This window comes from Scyliorhinus torazame, chromosome 15 (genome assembly GCF_047496885.1).
Source record: "Scyliorhinus torazame isolate Kashiwa2021f chromosome 15, sScyTor2.1, whole genome shotgun sequence".
Classification (NCBI taxonomy): Eukaryota; Metazoa; Chordata; class Chondrichthyes; order Carcharhiniformes; family Scyliorhinidae; genus Scyliorhinus; species Scyliorhinus torazame.
Genome location: NC_092721.1, coordinates 54,143,571 through 54,169,435, shown reverse-complemented (window position 1 = coordinate 54,169,435; position 25,865 = coordinate 54,143,571). Strand labels below are relative to the sequence as shown.

Sequence of the window (25,865 nt, the reverse complement as noted above, 5' to 3'; positions counted from 1 at the left end):
GAGAGGGTTGTTAAGAAGGCGTACGGTGTGTTAGCTTTTATTGGTAAAGGGATTGCGGTTCGGAGCCATGAGGTCATATTGCAGCTGTACAAAACTCTGGTGCGGCCGCATTTGGAATATTGCGTGCAATTCTGGTCGCCGCATTATAGGAAGGATGTGGAAGCATTGGAAAGGGTGCAGAGGAGATTTACCAGAATGTTGCCTGGTATGGAGGGAAGATCTTATGAGGAAAGGCTGAGGGACTTGAGGCTGTTTTCGTTAGAGAGAAGAAGGTTAAGAGGTGACTTAATTGAGGCATACAAGATGATCCGAGGATTGGATAGGGTGGACAGAGAGAGCCTTTTTCCTCGGATGGCGATGTCTAGCACGAGGGGACATAGCTTTAAATTGAGGCGTGATAGATATAAGACAGATGTTAGAGGTAGGTTCTTTACTCAGAGAGTAGTAAGGGCGTGGAATGCCCTGCCTGCAACAGTAGTGGACTCGCCAACACGAAGGGCATTCAAATGGTCATTGGATAGACATATGGACGATAAGGGAATAGTGTAGATGGGCTTTCGAGAGGTTTCACAGGTTGGCGCAACAGAGGGCCGAAGGGGCTGTACTGCGCTGTAATATTCTACATTCAATGTCTGAAGACTATAATCAGGGATATCGAGCTGCCAGTTTTGTCCCTCCTTTAGTCAGGTTCCATTATAGCAATGACATCCTGCTGCCATGTGCCTACCTTCACCCTTAACTCACCTACCTGGTTTGTATACTTCAATGCAAGGAGTATTAAACAGTTTAACCCCATAAACTTTGCTTCTCCTGCACATCCAAGTCTATCACTATATCTTCCACATAACAGGCTAATGCTCTACTTCCATTTTCCTGATCTGAATTTGATCTATCTGACCCTACTCCTGGGATCCCATCCCCCTGCCACACTACTTTAAATACCCACAGAACTAGCAAATGCCCCCACAAGGACATTGCTCTTACTGCATTTACCCAACTTAAAAATGTATCGCCATGTAGAAAGTGTTATACATGTTACGGGGTATAAATAACCTACTCGAAACTTGTAAATAAAAGTTTTTTTCAATTGTCTCAGCCCAGATCCAGGATCTTTAGACACTAATATCAGTAGCAGAGTCGTTAGTACTGTTGCTTCACAGCTCCAGGGTCACAGGTTCAATTCCCGGTTTGGGTCACTATCCGTGCAGAGTCTGCACGTTCTCCCAGTGTCAAAAGATGTGGATTGCCCTTCGTGTCCAAAACAAAAAAGGTTAGGTGGGGTTATTGGGATAGGGTGGTGGTGAGGGCTTAAGTAGGGTGTTCTTTCCAAGTGCTGGGGCATTCTCGATGGGCCGAATGGCCTCCTTCTGCACTTTTAATTTGATGATTCTAACAACATTTGGCAGTGATTCAGTAAATACCTTTTGACTCCTAATATTTTGTAGTAATCTTTCTTCTGTGACTGTTTTAGAAGCTTCTGTGCTCTTTCAAATCCTTCCTTTATTCCTTGATCATTGTCACTGTGGTCTCTCGCAACTTCATAGTCTTTGATCGCTGTACAACACATCAGATAAATTTGAGTTTACTCTTTGAACTCTGCACATTAAGTTTCTCACTCATTCAAATATACACATGCAACTTCAAATGAACCATTGTTTTATAATGGGTAGGTAGGCGCCCATCGGGCAAAAATAAGCTAACTTAACATCTCATCATTATCCTCTGTACCTCAGAAATAGAAAAAGCCAGAATTCAAAGATTAGAAATTGTTAATGAGCAAGTATTTAACAAGATTAGAGGTATTCAAAATCTATGGGGTCTGTCAAAATCACGAGGGATCTGTCATAGTAGATGGAGAAACTGTGCCCTTTGGTGGAAAAATGGATAACCAGAGAGCCAGGATGGAAGTCAATTGGCAAAAATTGGCAGCATAAGAATTTTTTTGTTTTACACATTTAGAATCTGGAATGCACTGCCTAAGATTGAGGAGGCAGGTTCAATTGAGGCTTCAAAAGGGAATTGGATTCTCTGAAAGGAGGGCTATGGATGTACTTCTGAGGTATAAGGGGGGATCTTATTGAAACTAACAGGATACTGCCAAGGCCTGAAGAGAGTGGATGTAGAGAGGATGTAGAGAGGATGTTTCCCCTTGTGGGAAAAACTAGAACCAGAGGACACAATCTGAGACTAAAGGGAGGATCCTTTGAATCAGAGATGGAGGAATTTCTTCTGCCAGAGGATGGTAAATCTATGGAACTCTGTCTTAAAGACACTCAGTGATTTGAACTCCACAGCCTTTCTTGGTAGAGGTAGATAGGTTCTTACCCAATTCATTTTTTCCAATTAAGGAGCAATTTAGAGTGGCCAATTCACCTGCCACGCACATCTTTTGAGTTGTGGAGGTGAAACCCACGAAAACACAGGGAGAATGTGCAAACTGCACAAGGACAGTGACCCAGAGCTGGGATCGAACCTGGGATCTCGGCGCCATGAATTGGAATGCTATCCGAGATAGATGGGTTCTTGATTAATAAGGGGATCAAGGGTTATGGGGAGAAGGCAGGAGAATGGGGATGAGAAAAATATCAGCCATGATTGAATGACAGAGCAGATCCGATGGGCCGAGTGGCCTAATTCTGCTCCTATGTCTTATGGTCTTAAAAGCAGCAGAGCAGAACCAAGTAAATTGGGCCTTCAGAGCACCAGCACGGGCATTACAGGCCAAAATGATGAAACCATTCATAGATCCCGTAACCATTCGAAGATCCTACATGTCCATAGTTTTTTTTTTATTTTTTATTTTTTTATTAAATTTGTCCATGGGATGTCGACGTCACTGGCTGGGCCAGCATTTATTGCCCATCCCTGAAAAGCATTTAAGAGTCAACCACATTGCTGTGGATCTGAAGACCAGGCAAAAATGAAAGATCTCTTTCCCTAAAGGACATTAATGAGCCAGATGTGTTTTTGCAACAATCGACAATGGTACATGGTCACCTTTTAGATTTTTAATACCAGATTTTATTATTGAATTCAAATTTCACTATCTGCCATGGTAGGATTAGAACCCAGGTCCCCAGAGCATGACTCTGGGTATCTGAATTACTAGTCCAGCGACAATACCACTACACCACTGGTATCTTCCATCTGCTCAAGTTGATGGACATGCAGCAAATTGAAAGGTGTTGGGGTAATTTGATATGATGCACCTTTGCTGATGGCTGAAGAGACCAATCCATGGAAAACAGGTCCTGCAACAGAGTTCATGTGAAGTGGCCATCACTGGTTGCTGTTCTCAGTGCTGGTGCCACATATGACATGCTGGTCCACATGATGTCACCATTTTTCAGTGTCATCAGCATAGTAGCATAGTGGTTGGAACAGTTGTTTCACAGCTCCAGGGTCCCAGGTTAGCTTCTTGGGTCACTCTGTGCGGAGTCTGCACGTTCTCCCAGTGTCTGCGTGGGTTTCCTCCGGGTGCTGCGGTTTCCTCCCACAGTCCAAAGATGTACGGGTTAGGTGGATTGGCCATGCTAATCGTGTCCAAGAAATGTGAAGTGGGGGTTACGGAGATAGGGTGGGCTTCAGTAGGATGCTCTTTGTAAGGGCCGGTGCAGACTCGATGGGCCAAATGGCCTCTTTCTGCACTGTAAATTCTATGAAATATGTAAGCATTAATGTCATGCTTGTAAGCATCCTTGAAGTGGAGCTTTGGGCATCTTATTGGTTGTCTGTCTCCTGCACTGCAGAAAATCCTTTGGTATGGAACCATCGTCCATCCTGTGATGTGCCCAAGCCAGCAAAGTCACCTCTGCATAATGAGTGCCAACATGCAAAGCTGACCTTGTCCACACTTGCCATCATGGAGATTTGCCTTTGTAATTTTGTCGTTCCAGGAGATGCCCAGTACTGGAGATGAAAGTTGATAAGCTTTCTTTGATAGTGGAATTTTTTCCACAGCCACAAACTAAAGTACCAAGAACACAGACCTCACAAACCAGCGTCAGAACAATGAGAGGTATTAAAAGTTGGCAGTCGCTGCTCCCAAGCACGCACGATCATGGAATAAAGGCAAGACTGGAATAAAGAGTTATGGTGTTCGGGCAGGAAAGTCCACAAAAGATCAGCCATGGTCTCATTGAATGGCAGAGCAGGCTCGAAGAGCCAGATGGCCTAATCCTGTGCCTAGTTCTTATTATGTTCTTTTGGACAATGCTTCAATTATCCAATCCAGCACAGCTGACCTTGTTCACACTTGCTGTCAAGGTTCACACATGAAGAATGATCAAGTATCAAGTATTGAAGGGTACGGCACAAAAGCAAAATACTGCAAATGCTGGAATTGTTAGAAACTAAAAATGCTGAGAACTCAGGTCTAGCCTGCAGAGAGGGAAACAATAGGTTCTGATAAATGTTTATACAGAGCTAAAATTGAAAATTTCTAATTTAAAATTTTCCCGATTGCATAAATACACCCATCTCACAATCTTTTCTACTTCATGCTGGGCTGTCAACCTTTAGTGAGCCCCAAGCTTCAGATGTTTAGCTGCAGAGTCTAAAATAATCTATCTAAACATTAGCAAATTAACAAATCACAGGTACAGATACAATATGCATAACGGAGTGTAATCATTTCCTTTAAATGAAGCTTATAACAGTTCAAAAGGAATTAATGAGATTTTGGATTTCAACGTGTAGTTGGTATAGATATTAAGCTTTTAAAGAAAACAGTAAACTGGTACCTTCTTCATACCGTTCCTCTAAAATATAAGCTTCTGCTCGGTCTTTCAACACATTTATGTTGCTGGCATCCTGCTCCAATACTTCTGTGCAGGTTGTGATGGCTTCTTTTGCTTGCTGGTTCTAAATTAAAAATCACAATAGAGTATTACCGTCATGAATTACTCGATCTTCCTTGGAAGAAAGTTGATTTTAGCCAGATTTTACCTGCAAATGGGGAGCTAAAGTGAACAATAATTTTGACAAGATTTACTCAACAAACTGATTTGCAATTCATTAAAAGGAAGAATTGCGAAGACTGAATTACAGTTACTCTTTCACAGGATGTAGGTGTCACTGGCTACGCCAGCATTTCTTGCCCATCTCTCATGGGAATGTCACTTTAAGAAATGTTTGTCTTCTCAAGTGGCTGCAGTGAGGTCAGTGTGTGGTGGAGCTGGGCTCTGGCTCTGCTTTTTACTTTCGTTTTAACTCTGAGTTTTAGTTTTGTTTTCAGTTGGAGAGCTGCATTCAAGCCAAGGTGGTGTATTTTGGTCCCTCTCTCTGTGCCTGCTAAAGAATGTTTCCAGATCACTTGATTTCAAAGTAATACCCATTTCTGCAAGGAATGGAAACCTACTGCCTTTGTTAAAAAGGGTCTTTGATTTATGGATATTGTTAGGAAAGTTACTACGGGTTACCTATAGAGTACTGTATCTTTGGGGGGGGGGGGCTATCAGTGTTGGTAATTGATAACATTTTATAAACACAGTGAACATCTTAACTGTTCATAGAATAAACATTTGTTTTTGTTTAAAAATACTTTAGATCTCTGTTGCATCACACCTGTAAAGTGGTCCCTTGTGCTCCCCATAACCAAAATCTATTCAAAGTTGTGGGTCAGGTGAACTCCATGATATACTTTGGTGTTGTCTAAACACTGGTCCATAATGGACTTCCGGGTGCGGCGATGACCAGCTGAGTCGCACGTTTCGGCAGCTCCCTGTGAAACGGACTTTTGGGCTCTTGATAGGAGCCCCAACGGCAATTTTGACAGCTAAAAACACTGTGCGGTAAACCAGAAGGGAATCCCCCCTGGATACGGATGGAAAAAGGAGAGAGTGGCCAGGTTGCAGTGGATCCTTTAGAACAGCGGCAAGGAAGGCAAGCAAAAACCAAGATGGCGTCGGAAGGTGGCAGTTTAACATGGGGCCCTGAACAACAAGAGTTCTTGAAATGCTGTGTGGAAGAGATCAAAAAGGAAATGAAGAAAGAGTTGTTGGCCCCGATACTACAGGCGATCGAAGGGCTAAAGGAGGAACAAAAGACCCAGGAGCGGGAGCTTCGGGTCGTGAAGGCAAAGGCAGCCGAGAATGAGGATGATATACAGGGCCTGGTGGTGAAGACGGAGACGCAGGAGGCACATCAGAAACGATGTGTGGAAAGGTTGGAGGCACTGGAAAACAACGCAAGGAGGAACAACCTGAGGATTCTTGGTCTTCCTGAAGGTGTGGAGGGAGCGGACGTCGGGGCATATGTGAGCACGATGCTGCACTCGTTAATGGGAGCGGAGGCCCCGGCGGGTCCGTTGGAGGTGGAGGGAGCATACCGAGTGATGGCGCGAGGACCGAGAGCAGGAGAAATTCCCAGAGCCATAGTGGTGAGATTCCTCCATTTTAAGGATAGAGAAATGGTCCTTAGATGGGCGAAGAAAACTCGGAGCAGTAAATGGGAGAACGCGGTGATCCGCGTTTATCAAGACTGGAGTGCGGAGGTGGCGAGAAGGAGGGCGAGCTTTAATCGGGCCAAGGCGGTGCTTCATAAAAAGATGATAAAATTTGGAATGCTGCAACCGGCAAGACTGTGGGTCACATATCGAGGGAGGCACCACTACTTTGAGACGGCGGATGAAGCGTGGACTTTTATTGTGGAAGAAAAACTGGAATGAGCGGGTTATTAAAAAGAACGTTCGAACAAAGTGGTGGGGCGAGTGTGGGGGGCAAAGAGGGGTTTTATGTACTAATCCTGCGATGTGGTAACTTTTCTCTCTCCCACAGGTGGTGATGGGGGGAGGAGGGGAGGTGGAGGAGATGGGGCGTTGGCCATTGGGGGCGGGGCCAAGGGAGAAGCGCGGGCTTGGTTCCCGCGCTATGATAATCATGGCGGGAATAGAGAAGCAGGAAGGAGGGGGCGTCGCACGGTGCGAGCCGAGGTCACGGGGGGAAGCCGAGGTCAGCCAGAGTTTGCTGACTTCTGGGAGCAACATGGGGGGAGTAATTACGCTAGCGGGGGATCTAGCGGGGGGGGGGGGGGGGGGGAATTACTGGGTTGCTGCTGCTGGGGAGAGGGGGGAGCTGGTATGGGAGAGGATGGGCGGGGGGGCACCGCCTGGGGGAGATACAGCTGCGTGGGAACCGGGTGAGGAGCTGGAAAAAGGTGATGGCTAATCGACAAGGGGGAGGGTAGGAAGCCCCCCAACTCGGCTGATCACGTGGAACGTGAGAGGGCTGAACGGGCCGATAAAGAGGGCACGGGTACCCGCACACCTTAAGAAACTTAAGGCAGATGTGGTTATGTTACAGGAAACGCACCTGAAACTGATAGACCAGGTTAGGCTACGCAAAGGATGGGTGGGGCAGGTGTTCCATTCGGGGCTAGATGCGAAAAACAGGGGGGTGGCTATATTAGTGGGGAAGCGGGTAATGTTCGAGGCAAAGACTATAGTGGCGGATAGCGGGGGCAGATAAGTGATGGTGAGTGGCAAACTACAGGGGGAGACGGTGGTTTTGGTAAACGTATATGCCCCGAACTGGGATGATGCCAATTTTATGAGGCGGATGCTAGGACGCATTCCAGACCTAGAGATGGGAAAGCTGATAATGGGGGGAGATTTTAATACGGTGTTGGAACCAGGGCTGGATAGGTCGAAGTCCAGGACTGGAAGGAGGCCGGCAGCAGCCAAGGTACTTAAAGATTTTATGGAGCAGATGGGAGGTGTAGACCCGTGGAGATTTAGCAGACCTAGGAGTAAGGAGTTCTCGTTTTTCTCCTATGTCCATAAAGTCTACTCGCGAATAGACTTTTGTGCTGGGTAGGGCATTGATCCCGAAGGTGAGGGGAACGGAGTATACGGCTATAGCCATTTCGGATCACGCTCCACACTGGGTGGACTTGGAGATAGGGGAGGAAACAGGAGGGCGCCCACCCTGGAGAATGGACATGGGACTAATGGCAGATGAGGGGGTGTGTCTAAGGGTGAGGGGGTGCATTGAAAAGTACTTGGAACTCAATGATAATGGGGAGGTCCAGGTGGGAGTGGTCTGAGAGGCGTTGTAGGCGGTGGTTAGAGGGGAGCTGATATCAATAAGGGCACATAAAGGGAAGCAGGAGAGTAAGGAACGGGAGCGGTTGCTGCAAGAACTTTTGAGGGTGGACAGACAATATGCGGAAGCACCGGAGGAGGGACTGTACAGGGAAAGGCAAAGGCTACATGTAGAATTTGACTTGCTGACTACAGGCACTGCAGAGGCACAATGGAGGAAGGCACAGGGTGTACAGTACGAATATGGGGAGAAGGCGAGCAGGTTGCTGGCACACCAATTGAGGAAAAGGGGAGCAGCAAGGGAAATAGGGGGAGTGAGGGATGAGGAAGGAGAGATGGAGCGGGGAGCGGAGAGTGTGAATGGAGTGTTCAAGACATTTTATAAAAAATTATATGAAGCTCAACCCCCGGATGGGAGGGAGAGAATGATGGGCTTCTTGGATCGGCTGGAATTTCCCAAGGTGGAAGAGCAGGAAAGGGTGGGACTGGGAGCACAGATCGAGGTAGAAGAAGTGGTGAAAGGAATTAGGAGCATGCAGGCGGGAAAGGCCCCGGGACCGGATGGATTCCCAGTCGAATTCTATAGAAAATATGTGGACTTGCTCGCCCCGGTACTGACGAGGACCTTTAATGAGGCAAAGGAAAGGGGACAACTGCCCCCGACTATGTCTGAAGCAACGATATCGCTTCTCTTAAAGAAGGAAAAGGACCCGCTGCAATGCGGGTCCTATAGACCTATTTCCCTCCTAAATGTAGATGCCAAGGTCCTGGCCAAGGTAATGGCAATGAGAATAGAGGAATGTGTCCCGGGGGTGGTCCACGAGGACCAAACTGGGTTTGTGAAGGGGAGACAGCTGAACACGAATATACGGAGGTTGTTAGGGGTAATGATGATGGCCCCACCAGAGGGAGAAACGGAGATAGTAGTGGCGATGGATGCCGAGAAAGCATTTGATAGAGTGGAGTGGGATTATTTGTGGGAGGTGTTGAGGAGATTTGGTTTTGGAGAGGGGTATGTTAGATGGGTACAGCGGTTGTATAGGGCCCCAGTGGCGAGCATGGTCACGAATCTGCATATTTTCGGCTCCATAGAGGGACAAGGCAGGGATGCCCTCTGTCCCCATTATTGTTTGCACTGGCGATTGAGCCCCTGGCGATAGCGTTGAGGGGTTCCAAGAAGTGGAGGGGAGTACTTAGGGGAGGAGAAGAGCACCGGGTATCTTTGTATGCGGACGATTTGCTACTATACGTGGCGGACCCGGCGGAGGGGATGCCAGAAATAATGCGGATACTTGGGGAGTTTGGGGATTTTTCAGGGTATAAATTGAACATGGGGAAAAGTGAGTTGTTTGTGGTGCATCCAGGGGAGCAGAGTAGAGAAATAGAGGACCTACCGTTGAGGAAGGTAACAAGGGACTTTCGTTACCTGGGGATCCAGATAGCTAAGAATTGGGGCACATTGCATAGGTTAAATTTAACGCGGTTGGTGGAACAGATGGAGGAGGATTTCAAGAGATGGGATATGGTATCCCTGTCAATGGCAGGGAGGGTGCAGGCGGTTAAGATGGTGGTCCTCCCGAGATTCCTCTTTGTGTTTCAGTGCCTCCCGGTGGTGATCACGAAGGCTTTTTTTTTTTTTTATAAAGGATTGAAAAGAGCATCATGGGTTTTGTGTGGGCCGGGAAGACCCCGAGAGTGAGGAAGGGATTCTTACAGCGTAGCAGGGATAGAGGGGGGGGGCTGGCACTACCGAGCCTAAGTGAGTATTATTGGGCCGCTAATATTTCAATGGTGAGTAAGTGGATGGGAGAGGAGGAGGGAGCGGCGTGGAAGAGATTAGAGAGGGCGTCCTGTAGGGGGACTAGCCTACAGGCTATGGTGACAGCCCCATTGCCGTTCTCACCGAGGAACTACACCACAAGCCCGGTGGTGGTGGCTACACTGAAGATTTGGGGACAGTGGAGACGGCATAGGGGAAAGACTGGAGCCTTGGGGGGGGTCCCCGATAAGAAACAACCATAGGTTTGCCCCGGGGGGGAATGGATGGGGGATATGGAATGTGGCAAAGAGCAGGAATAACGCAACTGAAAGATCTGTTTGTGGATGGGAAGTTCGCGAGTCTGGGAGCGCTGACCGAGAAATATGGGTTGCCCCAAGGGAATGCATTCAGGTATATGCAACTGAGGGCTTTTGCGAGGCAACAGGTGAGGGAATTCCCGCAGCTCCCGACACAAGAGGTGCAGGACAGAGTGATCTCAAAGACATGGGTGGGGGATGGTAAGGTATCAGATATATATAGGGAAATGAGGGACGAAGGGGAGACTATGGTAGATGAACTAAAAGGGAAATGGGAAGAAGAGCTGGGGGAGGAGATCGAGGAGGGGCTGTGGGCAGATGCCCTAGGCAGGGTAAACTCGTCATCCTCGTGTGCCAGGCTAAGCCTGATTCAGTTTAAGGTATTACACAGGGCACATATGACTGGAGCACGGCTCAGTAAATTTTTTGGGGTGGAGGATAGGTGTGCGAGGTGCTCGAGAAGCCCAGCGAATCATACCCATGTGTTTTGGTCATGCCCGGCACTACAGGGGTTTTGGATGGGGGTGACAAAGGTGCTTTCGAAAGTAGTAGGAGTCCGGGTCGAACCAAGCTGGGGGTTGGCTATATTTGGGGTTGCACAAGAGCCGGGAGTGCAGGAGGCGAGAGAGGTCGATGTTTTGGCCTTTGCGTCCCTAGTAGCCCGGCGCAGGATATTGCTAATGTGGAAAGAAGCCAAGCCCCCGGGGGTGGAGACCTGGATAAATGACATGGCGGGGTTTATAAAGCTAGAGCGGATTAAGTTCGTTCTAAGGGGGTCGGCTCAAGGGTTCACCAGGCGGTGGCAACCGTTCGTCGAATACTTCGCAGAAAGATAGACGGAATGGGAAAAAGAAGGCAGCAGCAGCAGCCCAGGATCGGGGGGGGGGGGGGGGGGGGGGGGGGGGGGGGGGGGGGGGGGGGGGAGGAGGAGGAGGAACCAGAAGGACTCTCAGGGTTGTTAATATATACTGTGTAGTATGTATAGGTCGTTGCTACAGATAATTATATATTGGACTGTTAAATTATATTTTTGGAGAGTGTTACTTGTGACAAGGCAGTTGCCAATTAGGGCTAGTTTTCATTTTTGTTATCTATTATTTATTCATTTTTTTTTTTTGTTTTTTGTTTATAAAATAGGTCATTGTTATTTGTGTTGTTATAATATTGTGTAAAGGATGCACAATGTACTGTGTTGGTTGACCAAAAATTTTCAATAAAATATTTAATTAAAAAAAAAAACACTGGTCCATAATACATCTCTAATTGGACTTGAGAAAGTGGTATTGAGCCACCTTCTTGGACTGCTGTTGTCTATGTAGTGCTGGTGCACCTAGTTCTGTTAAGAAGCGGCAGTGAAGGAACAGTGAGGAGACAGTGGCACGTGGTGTCGTCGCTGGGCCATGAAATAGTGGATAGTCGTAAAAATCCATTTGCTTCATTTCGGGTAGGAAATCTACCATTCATCATCTGGCCTATGTGTGACCCATACAGACTCACAGCAATGTGGTTGGCTGAAATGGCCCAGTAAGCCAGTGTTGTAACAAGGAATAAAACCAAATGGACCACCCTACATCGACCTAGAACTTACTCCCCAACAGCACTTGGGTGTACGTATACCACATGGACTGCAGCAATTCAAGGCCGCAGCTCACCACTACGTTCTCAAGGGCATTCTGGGATGGAAATGCTGGTCAAGCCAGTGAAGCCCATATCCCCCGAGTCAAGTTGGTGTGGCATCAATGAAAATTTTAAAATGGTGTTCCCATTAATCTGCTATTTTTAACGTGCACCTCTTTCAGCTTGAAGGACAAGTGCAGGTTATGTGGATTGGCCATGCTAAATTGCCCCATAGTGTCCAAAGGTTAGGTGTGGTTACAGGGATAGGTTGGAAATGTGGGCTTAAGTATGGTGCTCTTTCAAGGGCTGGTGTAGACTCGATGGGCTGAATGGCCTCCTTCTGCACTGTAAATTCTATGGTTTGAAGGTGCTGCAGAAGGAGCCTTGTCAAGTTGCTGCAGTGCATTTTGTAGATGGTGCTACACGGTACTTCAGTGGTAGAGGGATTGAATGTTTACGGAGGTGGATGGGGTGCCAATAAAACAGGTTGCTTTTTGAATTGTTGAAGTTGCACAAGAGACAAGTAGGGTGTATTCATCACACTCCTGACTTCAGCTTTGTAGATGTGAACAGGCTTTGGCAAATCAGCTGGGGAGGTACTTGCTGCAGAACTCCCAGCCTTTGACCTGCTCTTCTTGCCACAGTATTTATATGGTATGATTCAGTCGAGTTTCTGGCCAATAGGAACCCCCAGAATGTTAATAGTGGGGGATGCTGTGGGGAGATCATTCGACTCTGCTGCCATCCTTTCCTGTTTTGTCATTTGGAGACGCACTTGTGTGGCAGAAATGTCACTCCCACTTACCAGTCCAAGCTTGTCTTGCTGCAAATGGATTCATTCAGACTATTTTAGTTTGAGGAATTGCAAATAGTGAAGTTTGGGAAATCAGCAAAAATTCCCACTTCTGACCTTATGACGGCAGGTAGGTCAGATGAAGCAGCTGACATTGGCAGGGCTAGAACTGCACCCCGAGAAGTTTCTGTAAGTGCCCTGGGACAGAGATGATTGAACTCCAGCAATCACAATATTTTCCTTGGAATGATTCCAACCAGTGGAGGATTTTTCCACTGATTCACAATGACTCCAGTTTTGCTGGAGCTCCTTGATGTCACAAATGCTGCCTTGTTGTCACCCATATGCATGATTGGACCAAGGCGGTAAGAAGGCTACTAATGAAGTTTATAGTCACAATGCTGATCACCAATTAAAATTATATAGCAACTAAAAACGTTAACTATGGGGCGGCACAGTGGCTAGCACTGCTGTCTCAAGGCACCAAGGATCTGGTACAATCGCGGCCCAAGGTCACTGTCGGTGTGAAGTTCGCAAATTCTCCGTGTCTGCGTGGGTCTCAGCCCCATAACTTAAAGATGTGCAATCATTCAAGGACTTCAACTGAGAAAAAGATGGTGAAGGATAGCACGGTGGCACAGGTTAGCACTGGGCATCTTGACAAATACATGAATAGGATGGGAATAGAACATAGAACAGTACAGTACAGCACAGAACAGGCCCTTTGGCCCTCGATATTATGTCCGAAACCAAGATCAAGTTATTCCACTCCGTCATTCTGGCGTGCTCCATGTGCCTATCCAATAACCGCTCGAAAGTTCCTAAAGTGTCCGACTCCACTATCACAGCAGGCAGTTCATTCCACACCCTAACCACTGAGTAAAGAACCTACCTCGGATATCCCTCCTATATCTCCCACCCTGAATCTTATAGTTATGCCCCCTTGTAACAGCTACATCCACCCAAGGAATAGAAGGATACAGATCCAGGAAGTGTAGAAGATTGTAGTTTAGTGGTGCAGCATGGTCGGGCTTGGAGGGCCGAAGGGCCTGTTCCTGTGCTGTACCTTTTTGTTTGCTGCCTCACAGCACCAGGGACCTGGGTTCAATTCTGGCCTTGGGGGACTATGTGGAGTTTGTATATTTTCCTGGTGTCTGTATGGGTTTCCTCTGGGTGCTCCAATTTCCTCCCAAAGTCCAAAGGTGTGCAGGTTAGGTGGATTGCCCATGCTAAATTGCCCCTTAGTGCCTAAAGGTTAGGTGGGGTTATGGGGATAGGTGAGGTAATAGGATCTAGGTAGGATCCCCTTTTAGAGGGTTAGTGCATACTCGATGGGCCAAACAGCCTCCTTCTGCATTGTAGGAATTCTATGGATAGCTTACCCTAAACCTTACCTATCCCACATAAAATTGGGGGTAGTTAGGCAGGCTTGGAGAAGGCCACTTGGGGCATTTTACAGATCCCCAGCTGGGGACCGTAACATTTTTATCCACTTGCCAAAGAAAACTTCACTTAAAATTACAGACCCCATTTTCTCCCAGTATCTTTCTCGCTCTCCAGGCCTTGAATATATAATTTCTGCTGCCATCATTTAATGAGCTCAGGACCTCAACTAGTCTCAATCGGAATCACATGTATAGAAATTGCACAAAAAATAATTCTGTTTCCCCCTACCATAGCTACAGGTCAGGCCATATCGTACACAAGAATTAGCAACTCAGTAGAAAGCAGTGATTGCTCCAGCTCCAAATGTACTTAAACAAACAACTACTAGGAATGCATTATGGATATATCTTTAAACAAAGAAACGCGGCTAACACCCTCTGCCAACACCACCATTAACTGATTATTTGCCGCTTGGCAGAGTTTGGACTTTAACTGATGACCTAACCAAAACTTCTAGTGTTTTGAATAATGTCATGGTACCTTTAGTAACCCTTAAATTCACTGCAGCAGACAGATGAGGCTTTGGGCTGACATTACAAAAATGTGGCCCTCTTTCAGTGCTGTGACACACTGTCAATTTCAGAAATCTAGCAGAAGGCTTGAACCCATAATCTTCTAACTCAAGACTGCGCCATCAATTATGGGTATTAAAAATCTAGGACTAAAAAATAAAGTGTGTAACACCACACAACTGAGCATCAAAATCACCCTGCAAGAGGAATGCTTGAAACTATAGTCAAATCGCTTCGCACATGCTGCCACCATATTCAAAACCAAAGCCTCAAAATAGCCCAATTACAAAACTTCTTACCTTTGATAAACAGTGACAAATTCTTTCCTTTGCATACAAAGTATACTGAAGAACATTTGGTTCGGTTTTCATAGCAGACTCATATTTACTGACTGCATCAGAGTATCTATGTTAGGAAAGAAAACATTTACAAAAATACTGAGGATGCTGAAATCAAAAATAAACATACAAGGGCTGGAAAACACTGCAGGTCTGGCAGCATTGTGGAGAGAAACAGAGTTAATGTGGTGTCTGTGTGGCTCTTCTTCAGAGCCAAAGGAGGGGTAGAATTCCATCACATTTCTACCTCTCTTCAGCTCTGAAGAGCCATATGAACTTGAAACGTTAACTCGGTTTCTCTCTCCACAGATGCTGCCAGACCTGCTGAGTTTATCCAGTATTTTCAGTTTTGATTCAAGAAAACTTTTACAATGCACTATAAAAATTAGCTTTGCGCACGAGCAGTGGGAGGCCACATCCAGAGTGAGGCACTAGCAGAGAGAGTTTTAAACTTGGTAATTCGGTGCAGAGTGGGAAGATGTGCTCTTTGCTTTTTGCCCTTGCTTTGGAACTTTTAAATCTTCAGCTGCAGCTGAGAGTACTAGGGAGAGATCTGATTGGTAAATAGTGGGCAAGGTTGGCAAGTCTTTACAGCTTTTATCACTTATTTGTTGAAAATACTTTGTGGTTTATAAACTGTAAGGGCTATAGTTGGTAGTAACAAGGACAAGGAAAAAAGGGCCATAAAGAATTGTATTTAATCTAATATCAAGCATCTTCCAAAGGTTAAAAAGGGCAAGACATGGTAGGAGAGCTCAAAGCCTTGTTTTGCTCCTCTTGGGAGGCAGGGAACATTTCCAGTGCCAGGGACCAGCATGTGTTCAGAAGTGTCTCCAGCTGTATCTCCTGGAAGCTCAGGTTTCAGAGCTGGAGCAGCAGCTAGGGACACTGGAGCATCCTCGATGAGAAGAATGTTGTGGATTGCACGTAAAGAGAGGTGTCACAGCGCAAGCAGGAAGGGAATGGGTGACCAACAGGCAGAGCAAGAGAGCTAGGCAGGCAGTGCAGGAATCTCCTGTGGCCATTCCCCTGCAAAACAGATATACCGCTTGAGACCACCTCAGGGGAAAGCAGCAACAGCCAAATTTATTGCACAACAATTGGCCCTGATGCACAGGGGAGGAGTAGAAAGTGAGAATGCAATAGTTACAGGCGCAAGGAGAATAGTAGGCATTTCTGTGGCCACAAACGAGACTCCAGGATTGTATATTGCCTCTCTGGTGCTCGGGTCAAGGATGTCTCGGAGGGGTTGCAGGACATTCTGGAGGAGGGGGGCGGGAGATAAACAGCCAGTGTTCAGTACCAATGACATAGGTTTAAAAAAAAAAAAGGGGATGAGGTCTTAAAAACATATGAAGTTAGGATGAAAGTTAAGTAGGACCTCAAAAATAGTAATACATAGAAACCTTTTGAAACACAAGGAGAGAGGGGTCAGAGTTCATTTTGACTAGTGCAGGGAGAGAGGAGAGAGTTAATTTCAAAAAGCATGGGGAAAGAAGCGACAGTTCACTTTGAATAGCGAGGAGAGAATTTTTAAAAATCGTCAGGGAGTGAGGAGAGTTGATTTTAAATATCATCCTGACCACAGTTATGTCCTGCAAGGGTGTGACTGGAAGTGAGGCAGGTAGAGGGATCCTGAATTCAGGAATGGAGGCGCCTCAGCTTGTCCAAAGCATAGAGGTACTTGCGACCTGTGTGGATGAGGAAAAGGGCTGTAAGGGAGGGAGAGCTAGCTGCTCACTGCACCGTATAGGAGGCAATTCAAGCAGGGGAACAAAAACAAGTGGGAGTTGTAGGGAATTTTATTAACAGAGGGATCAATAGCATTCTTTATAAGCAGGATCGAGAGTCCGCATGGTATGTTGCCTGCCCAGTGCCAGGGTGAGGAACATCCCTGACCGGCTTGAAAGGATACTGAAGTGGGAGGGAGAGGATCCAGTTGTTGTTGTCCACTTTCGGACAAACAACAAAGGCATGACTAGGAAAGAGGACCCCCTGGGGAGTATCAGCATAGATATCATAGAATCTACAGTGCAAGAGGCCATTTGCCCATCGAGTCTATACCGGCTCTTGAAAGAGCACCCTATTCAAGCCCACACCTCCACCCTGTCCCCATAACCCCAACTAACCATTGGACACTACAGGGCAATTTAGCGTGGCCAATCCACCCAACCCGCACATCTTGGTGACTGTGGGAGGAAACCGGAGCGCCTGGAGGAAACCCATGCAGACACGAGGAGAACGTGCAGACTCCAGTTTTCCAAGCCGGAAATCGAACCCGGGTCCCTGGTGCTGTGAAGCAAGTGCTAACCACTGTGCTAACGTGCAGCCAGATCTGTGCTACCTTGCCGCGCTTGGAACTAAATTAAAGAACAGGTCCTCAAGGGTTATAAATTTCAGGATTACTACCACATGCGAATTGGCATAGGGATGAGAAACTTAGGGAAGTAAACACGTGGCTAAAGGAGTGGTGGGGGAAAGAGGGGTTCCTTTTCATGGGGCATTGGCATCAGTATTGGAACAGGAGGGTTCTGTACTGTGGGACAGTCTGCAACTGAACCAATCTGGGAGTAGTTTCTAGCAGAAAGGATAAATAGGGTGGTCACAATGACTTTAAGCTAGCAAGTGTGCATGTGTGTGTGGGGGGCGGGGGGGGGGGGGGGCAAGAAGGGATGGCTGAAACTACGGCAAGAATAATGGTTTATGAATCAAATGAAATGAAATGAAAAGAAAATCGCTTGCCACAAGTAGGCTTCAAATGAAGTTACTGTGAAAAGCCCCTAGTCGCCATATTCCGGCGCCTGGTCGGGAAGGCTGGTACAGGAAGCTGGTTATGAGAAGCAAACCGGAGGTTACCATGTGGGAGGAGGATTCAACTACAGGGAAAATTATGAAAAAAGTTAAAGGGAAGAAAAACGCAGGAAATGTTATTCATGGAGCTGTAACAATTCAAAAAGGTAAAACAACTAGCATAAGGGCACTTTACTTTGCCCGCAGCATTTGAGTTGATAGCACAAATCATTGCAAATGAATATGATTTAGTGGCCATTACAGAGACATGGTTCAGGGAGTCACGACAGGGAATTAAATACCATGGGGTATCCAGACTATTCCGAACGACAGAGAGGAAGGTAGGTGTAGCACTGAAACATAAGGATGGCATTAGGCCGGTCGTGGGAGACAATATAGGTTCTATGGGGAAAAGGTTTGAATGCATTTGGGTGGAAATTAGAAATAGTAAGTAGAAAAGGTTGCTGATGGGCATAGTCAATAGGCCACCAAATAATAACAGCATGGTTGGGCGGGCAATAAACAAAGAAATAACTGATGCATGTCAAAATGGTACAGCAGTTGTCATGGGATTTTAATCTACACGTTGATTGGTCATGTCGGTCAAGGTTTATGAGGAGAGACAAAATAGACTGGGACCTATACTCAATGGAATTTAGAAGAATGGGGAGGAGGGGGGGTCTGATAGAAACATAAAATTATGAAGGGAGTTGTTAAGACAGAAGCAGAGAGGTTGTTTCCATTGGTGGGTGAAACTAGAACTAGTGGGCATAGCCTCAAAATAAGGGGAGCAGATTTAGGACTGAGTTGAGGAAGAATTTCTTCACCCAAAAGGTTGTAAATTTCTGGAATTCCCTGCTCAGTGGAACAATTGAGGCTACCTCGTTGGATGTTTTAAGGCAAAGATAGGTGGATTTTTGAGAAGTAAAGGAATGAAGGTTATGGAGTGCCGAGTCCACAAAAAGGTCAGCCACGATCTTATTGTGGAGATGCCGGCGTTGGACTGGGGTGAGCACAGTACGAAGTCTTACAACACCAGGTTAAAGTCCAACAGGTTTGTTTCGATGTCACTAGCTTTCGGAGCGCTGCTCCTTCCTCAGGTGAATGAAGAAATCTGTTCCAGAAACATATATATATATAGACAGATTCAAAGATGCCAAACAATGCTAGGAATGCAACCATTAGCAGGTGATTAAATCTTTACAGATCCAGAGATGGGGTAACCCCAGGTTAAAGGTGTGTGAATTGTATCAAGCCAGGATCCTACCAACTGTCCTGGCTTGATACAATTCACACCTCTTTAACCTGGGGTTACCCCATCTCTGGATCTGTAAAGATTTAATCACCTGCTAATGGTCGCATTCCTAGCATTGTTTGGCATCTTTGAATTTGTCTACATCTATGTGTTTCTGGAACATACCTCTTCATACACCTGAGGAAGGAGCAGCGCTCCGAAAGCTAGTGACATCGAAACAAACCTGTTGGACTTTAACCTGGTGTTGTAAGACTTCGTACTATGATCTTATTGAATGGCGGAGCAGGCACGAGGGCCAGTTATTTCATCCAGCATTTTCCCCACCACCGATCCTAGATTCTAGAAGTTACGTCAGGGTAACCCCTCCATTATCATTCCCAGTTTTTTCTCTCCCCCCTTTAAAAGCGGGGGGGGGGGAAAAAGAGAGAAAACATAATAGCTACATAATAATAATCTTTATTATTGTCACAAATAGGCTTACATAACACTGCAAGTTTCTGTGAAAATCCCCTAGTCGCCACACTCTGTGCCTGTTCGGGTACACAGGGAGAATTCAGAATGTCCAATTCACCTAACAAGCACTTCTTTTGGGACGTGCGGGAGGAAACCGGAGCACCCGGAGGAAACCCACGCAGACACATTGAGAACGTGCAGACTCCGCACAGACAGTGACCCAAGCAGGAATTGAACCCAGGAACCTGGCGCTGTGAAGCAACAGTGCTACCCACTGTGATACCGTGCCGCCCTTCTCCCCCTCCGGCCAATAATTCCACCATCCAATCCATTGGAACTCTTCCAGAGCCTATAGAATGCTGGAAAATGAGCACCAATGCGTCCATTATTTCTAAGGCCACTTACGTCAGTACTCTGGGATGCCCTGGGGAAATATCAGGTGTTAATTCCAATTTCCCCAAACAATTTCCTGACTAATAAGGATTTTCTTCAGTTCCTCCTTCATACTAGACCCTCTATCCCCTAGTATTTCCAGAAGGTGATTCTTAGTGAAGACAGATCCAAAGTAGTTGTTCAACTAACCTCAGTATTGTTACCAGTGCCACGTGCTAGTCAGTCAGAGTACAAATAGGAGAATATGTCGGATAAATACATGGCTGAAGATATGGTGTGAGGGGGGAGGGTTTCAGATTCCTGGGACATTGGGACTAGTTCTGGGGGAGGTGGGACCAGTACAAACTTGGGCAGGAGAAGAACTAATGTCAGAGGGGGAGTGTTTGCTAGAGTGGTTGGTGAGCGTTTAAACTAAAATGGCATGGGGATGGGAGACTTTGTATGGAGTCAGAGAAGGAGGAGGAAACAAGGACAAAAATAAAAGACAGAAAGGGTATGAAGAAAAAGGTAACAGGTAGAGAAACCAGATTGAAACAGGGCCACAGAGTGAACAAATATTGGAAGTGAGACAAGTAATGTTAAAAAGACAAGCTTAAAAGGCTTTGTGCCTTAACGCATGGAGCATTCGCAATAAAGTGGATGAACTAACTACACAAATAGATGTAAATGCGGATTGCGGAGACATGGCTGCAGGGTGACCAGGGATGGCAACTGAATGTCCAAAGGTATTCACTATTTAGGATAGACAGAAAGAAGAAGAAAAAAAAAAGGGGGGGGGGGGGGGGGGGGGGGGTGAGTGGCTCTGCTGGTTAACAAGGAAATTAACGCAATAGTGAGGAAGAATATTAGCTCTGACATGTGTAGAGCGGAGAAATACCAAGGGGCACTAGTGGGCGTCAAATATAGACCCTCAAACTGCAGTGATATTGGTAATGGCATTAAACAGGAAATTGAACATCTGTAATTATGGGTAATTTTAATCTGCAAATAGATTGGGCAAATCAAATTGCCACAATACTAAAGTGGAGAAATTCCTGGAGTGTATACGGGATGGGTTTTTGGACCAATATGTTGAGGAACCAACTAGAGAGCAGGCCATCCTCAATCCTAGACAGGGTACTGTGTAACGACAAAGGAATCATTGGCAATCTAGTTGTGAGACCCCTTTTGGAGACGATCGACCAACCAAATGTTAGAATTTTTCATCAAGGTGAAAAGTGAAATAGTCAATTCTGAAACTAGAGTCCTGAATCTTAATAAATGAAACTACAATGACATGAGGCACAAATTCCTATGATATATTGGGAAATGTTACTTGAAGGGATGACAGTGGATAGGTAATGGCAAACATTCAAGGAGCACATTAAGATAGTTTTCGATCCAAAGATGCAGCATACAAATGGGCCAAGAAAAACAGGTCTGAGGATTGGGAGCAGTTTAGAATTCAGCAAAGAAGGACCAAGAGATTGATTAAGAAGGGAAAATAGCATACAAGAGTAAGCTTGCAGGGAATGTCAATCCAAGGAAGAAGCATACAAATTGGCCAAGAAAAACACTTGAGGCTTCATACAAATTGAACAACATGTCTGAGGATTGAGAGTAGTTGAGTATAAGTTTGCAGGAAACATAAAAACTGACTTTTAAAGTTTTTTATAGGTATGGGAGGAAAAAATGTTTGGTGAAGACAGATGTCAGTCCCTTAACAGTCAGAAATAGGGAAATGTATAATAGGGGGACAAAGAAATGGCTGAGCAACTAAAGTCTTCACAAATTAGGACAAATCAGATACCAGAAATACAAACAAAGAACAATAAAGCACAGGAACAGGCCCATCGGCCCTCTAAACCTGTACCAGTCATGATACCAACCTTGGCCAAAATCCTCAGGCACAATTCCTTGTACCGTATCCCTCCATACCCATCCATGTGTTTGTCAAGATGCCTTTTGAACGTCGTTAATGCATCAGTTTCCACAACCTTTCCTGACAACACATTCCAGACACTCACCACCCTCTGTGTAAAAAACCTGCCTTGCACATCTCCTCTAAACTGTGCCCCACAGACCTTAAACCTATGCCCCCTGGTGACTGACCATGCCACACTGGAAAAGTGTGCCTCCACATCCACTCTATCCAAGCCCCTCATAGTCTTGTATACCTCTATCAGCTCACCCCTCAACCTCAGTCTTTCTAACGAAAACAGTTCAGTCTATTCAGCCTCTCCACATAGCTAACACCCTCCAGACCAGGCAACACCCTGGTAAACCTCCTCTGCACCCTCTCCAAAGCCTCCACATGCTTCTGGTAGTGTGGTGACCAGAATTGTGGGCAATATTCCAAGTGCAGCCTTACCACAGTTCTGTACACTGTAGCAGGACTTGCCAGTGTTTATACTCGATGCCCCGTTCAATGAAGGCAAGCATTCCGTATGCTTTCTTGACTACCTTGTCTTGCCAGATTCAAAGATCTGTGAACCTGCATGCCCAGATCTCTGACTTAATATATTCCAAAGAGTTTTGCCATTTATGGTATTTTCCCTCTCTAGACCTAACAAAATGCATTACCCAAAATGTTGGGGATTGGAGAGAGGAAGGAACTGAAGGAGATCAATAGTGTTGAGGAAATTGATGGGATTGAATAATCCCATGTAATAATCTACATCCCAGAGTACTTAAGTGGCTCTAGACATAGTGGATGCATTGGTGGTCATCTTCCAGAAATCTAGATTCTGAACACTTCCTGCAGATGAGGGTAGCTAATATAGCTCCACTATTTAAAAAGGTAGACCGAAAACAGGGAATTATAGACCAGTAAGTCTGATGTCATTAGTGGGGGAAATTCTAGAATCCATTATCAAACATTTTATAGCAGAACACTTAGAAAATAGTGGCAGGAACAGAGAGTCAGCATGGATTTATGAAAGGGAAAGAGATTCGTATGTAAAATTAAAGTGCATGGATTAGGGGTAGTGTATGGAAATGGATAGAACACTGGTTGGCAGACAGGAAACAAAGAGTAGGAATTAATGGGTCTTTTTCAAATCAACAGGCAGTGACTATTGGGCTACCACAGAGATCGGTGCTAGGACCCCAGATATTCAAAATATATATTAATGATTGAGATGAGGGAACAAAATGCAATATTTCAAAATTTGCAGATAACATCAAGTAGCTCTAGAAATAGTGGATGCATTGGTGATCATCTATCAGGACTCGATGGAACAGTTCCTTGTAACTCCACTATTTAAAAAGGATGGTGGAGAGAAAACAGGGAATTATAGACCAAGCCTGACATTGGTGGTGGGAAAATGGTAGTGGGAAAATTCTAGAATCCACTATCAAGATTTTATAGCTGAACACTTTAAGAAAACAGTGGCAGGATTGGACAGGGTCAACATGGATTTATGAAGGGGCTATCATGCCTGTCGTATCTACTGAAAATCTTTGAGGATGTAACTAGTAGAGTTGAATAGGGGAGACAGTGGATGTCGTATATTTGGACTTTCAGAAGGCTTTTAACAAAGCCCTTCATAAGAGATTAGTGTGTAAAATGATAGCACTTGGGATTAGGGGTAGTGTATGGAGATGGATAGAAAACTGGTTTGTAGACAACAGTAGAAATCAACAGGTCTTTTTCAAAATGGCAGGCAGTGACTAGTGGAGTACCACAGGGATTGCTGCTAGGACCCCAGGTATTCACAATATATATTAATGATTTAGATGAGGGAACAAAATGTAATATTTCCAAATCTGCCAATGACACCAAGTTGGATGGGAGGGTGAGCTGTGAGGAGGATGCATAAATCCTTCAGTGCGATTTGGGCAAGTTGACGGAGTGGGCAAATGAATGGCAGATGCAGTATAATTTCAAGAAATAGGAGGTTATCCAATTCGGTCGCAAAACCGAGACGACAGATTATCTGAATGGCCATAAATTAGGATGGGGACAGGGGGTGGGGGAAAATGTGCAACAAGATTTGGATGTCCTTGTGCACCAGTCACTGAAGGGAAACATACAGGTACGGCAGGCAGTAAAGAAGGTAAATAGCATGCTGGCCTTCATTGAGAGAGGATTCACGTATAGGAGCAGGGAAGTCTTGCTGTAATTTTACAGGGCCTTCGTGAGGCCACACCTGGAACATTGATAAGGAGACCAAAACTGCGCACAGAGGAAGGAGGTTCTTGTTCTCATGGGGTCCAGGGTGTGCTGGCTAGATGGATAAAGAACTGGCTGGGCAACAGGAGACAGAGTAGTAGTGGAAGGGAGTTTCTCAAAATGGAGAACTGTGACCAGTGGTGTTCCACAGGGACCCGTGCTGGGACGACTGTTGTTTGTGATATACATAAATGATCTGGAGGAAGGTATAGGTGGACTGATTAGCAAGTTTGCAGATGACACTAAGATTGGTGGAGTAGCAGACAGTGAAGGGGACTGTCAGAGAATACAGATAGATTGGAGAGTTGGGCAGAGAAATGGCAGATGGAGCTCAATCCGGGCAAATGCGAGGTGATGCATTTTGGAAGATCCAATTCAAGCGTGCACTATACGGTAAATGGAAAAACCCTGGGGAAAATTGATGTTCAGAGAGATCTGGATGTTCAGGTCCATTGTACCCTGAAGGTGGCTGCGCAGGTCGATAGTGGTCAAGAAGGCATACGGCATGCTTTCCTTCATCGGAACGGGTATTGAGCACAAGAGTTGGCAGGTCATGTTACAGTTGTACAAGACTTTGGTTCGGCCACATTTGGAATACTGCATACAATTCTGGTTGCCACATTACCAAAAGGGTGTGGATGCTTTGGAGAAGGTGCAGAGGAGGTTCACCAGGATGTTGCCTGGATGGAGCGCGCTAGCTATGAAGAGATAATTTTTTCGTCAGTATTCACACAAGAAAAAGACAATGTTGTCGAGGAGAATACGGAGATTCAGGCTACTAGACTAGAAGGGCTTGACGTTCATAAGGAGGAGGTGTTAGCAATTCTGGAAAGTGTGAAAATAGATAAGTCACCTGGGCCAGATGGGATTTATCCTAGGATTCTCTGGGAAGCTAGGGAGGAGATTGCTGAGCCTTTGGCTTTGATCTTTAAGTCATCTTTGTCTACAGGAATAGTGCCAGAAGACTGGAGGATAGCAAATGTTGTCCCCTTGTTCAAGAAGGAGTAGAGATAACCCTGGTAACTATAGACCAGTGAGCCTTACTTCTGTTGTGGGAAAAATCTTGGAAAGGTTTATAAGGGATAGGATGTATAATCATCTGGAAAGGAATAATTTGATTAGAGATAAGTCAACACGGTTTCGTGAAGGGTAGATCGTGCCTCACAAACCTTATTGAGTTCTTTGAGAAGGTGACCAAACAGGTGGATGAGGGTAAAGCAGTTGATGTGGTGTATATGGATTTCAGTAAAATGTTAGATAAGGTTCCCCATGGTAGGCTACTGCAGAAAATACGGAGGCATGGGATTCAGGGTGATTTAGCAGTTTAGATCAGAAATTGGCTAGCTGGAAGAAGACAAAGGGTGGTGGTTGATGGGAAATGTTCAGACTGGAGTCCAGTTACTAGTGGTGTACCACAAGGATCTGTTTTGGGGCCACTGTTTTTGTCATTTTTATAAATGACCTGGAGGAGGGCGTAGAAGGATGGGTGAGTAAATTTGCAGATGACACTAAAGTCAGTGGAATTGTGGACAGTGCAGAAGGATGTTACAAGTTACAGAGGGACATAGATAAGCTGCAGCGCTGGGCTGAGAGGTGGCAAATGGAGTTTAATGCAGAAAAGTGTGAGGTGATTCATTTTGGAAGGAACAACAGGAAGACAGAGTACTGTGCTAATGGTAAGATTCTTGGCAGTGTGGATGAGCAGAGAGATCTCGGTGTCCATGTACATAGATCCCTGAAAGATGCCACCCAGGTTGAGGAGGGTTGTTAAGAAGGCGTACGGTGTGTTAGCTTTTATTGGTAGAGGGATTGAGTTTAGGAGCCATGAGGTCATGTTGCAGCGAGACAAAATTCTGGTGCGGCCGCATTTGGAGTATTGTGTGCAATTCCGGTCGCCGCATTATAGGAAGGGTGTGGAAGCATTGGAAAGGGTGCAGAGGAGATTTACCAGAATGTTGCCTGGTATGGAGGGATGATCTTATGAGGAAAGGCTGAGGG

At 45.7% G+C, this 25,865-nt stretch overlaps 1 protein-coding gene across 1 annotated transcript in view; it reads right to left on the bottom strand.

The window, feature by feature from the left end:
* dnajc3a (DnaJ (Hsp40) homolog, subfamily C, member 3a) overlaps positions 1-25,865 on the bottom strand; it is a 214,367-nt gene that overhangs the window by 49,557 nt on the left and 138,945 nt on the right. The window contains exons 8-10 of the mRNA XM_072476253.1: positions 14,785-14,890; positions 4,743-4,863; positions 1,422-1,554 (exon numbers count right to left, since the gene is read on the bottom strand). Coding sequence (XP_072332354.1) covers positions 1,422-1,554; positions 4,743-4,863; positions 14,785-14,890 — 360 coding nt within the window. The remainder of the gene's footprint in view (positions 1-1,421; positions 1,555-4,742; positions 4,864-14,784; positions 14,891-25,865) is intronic.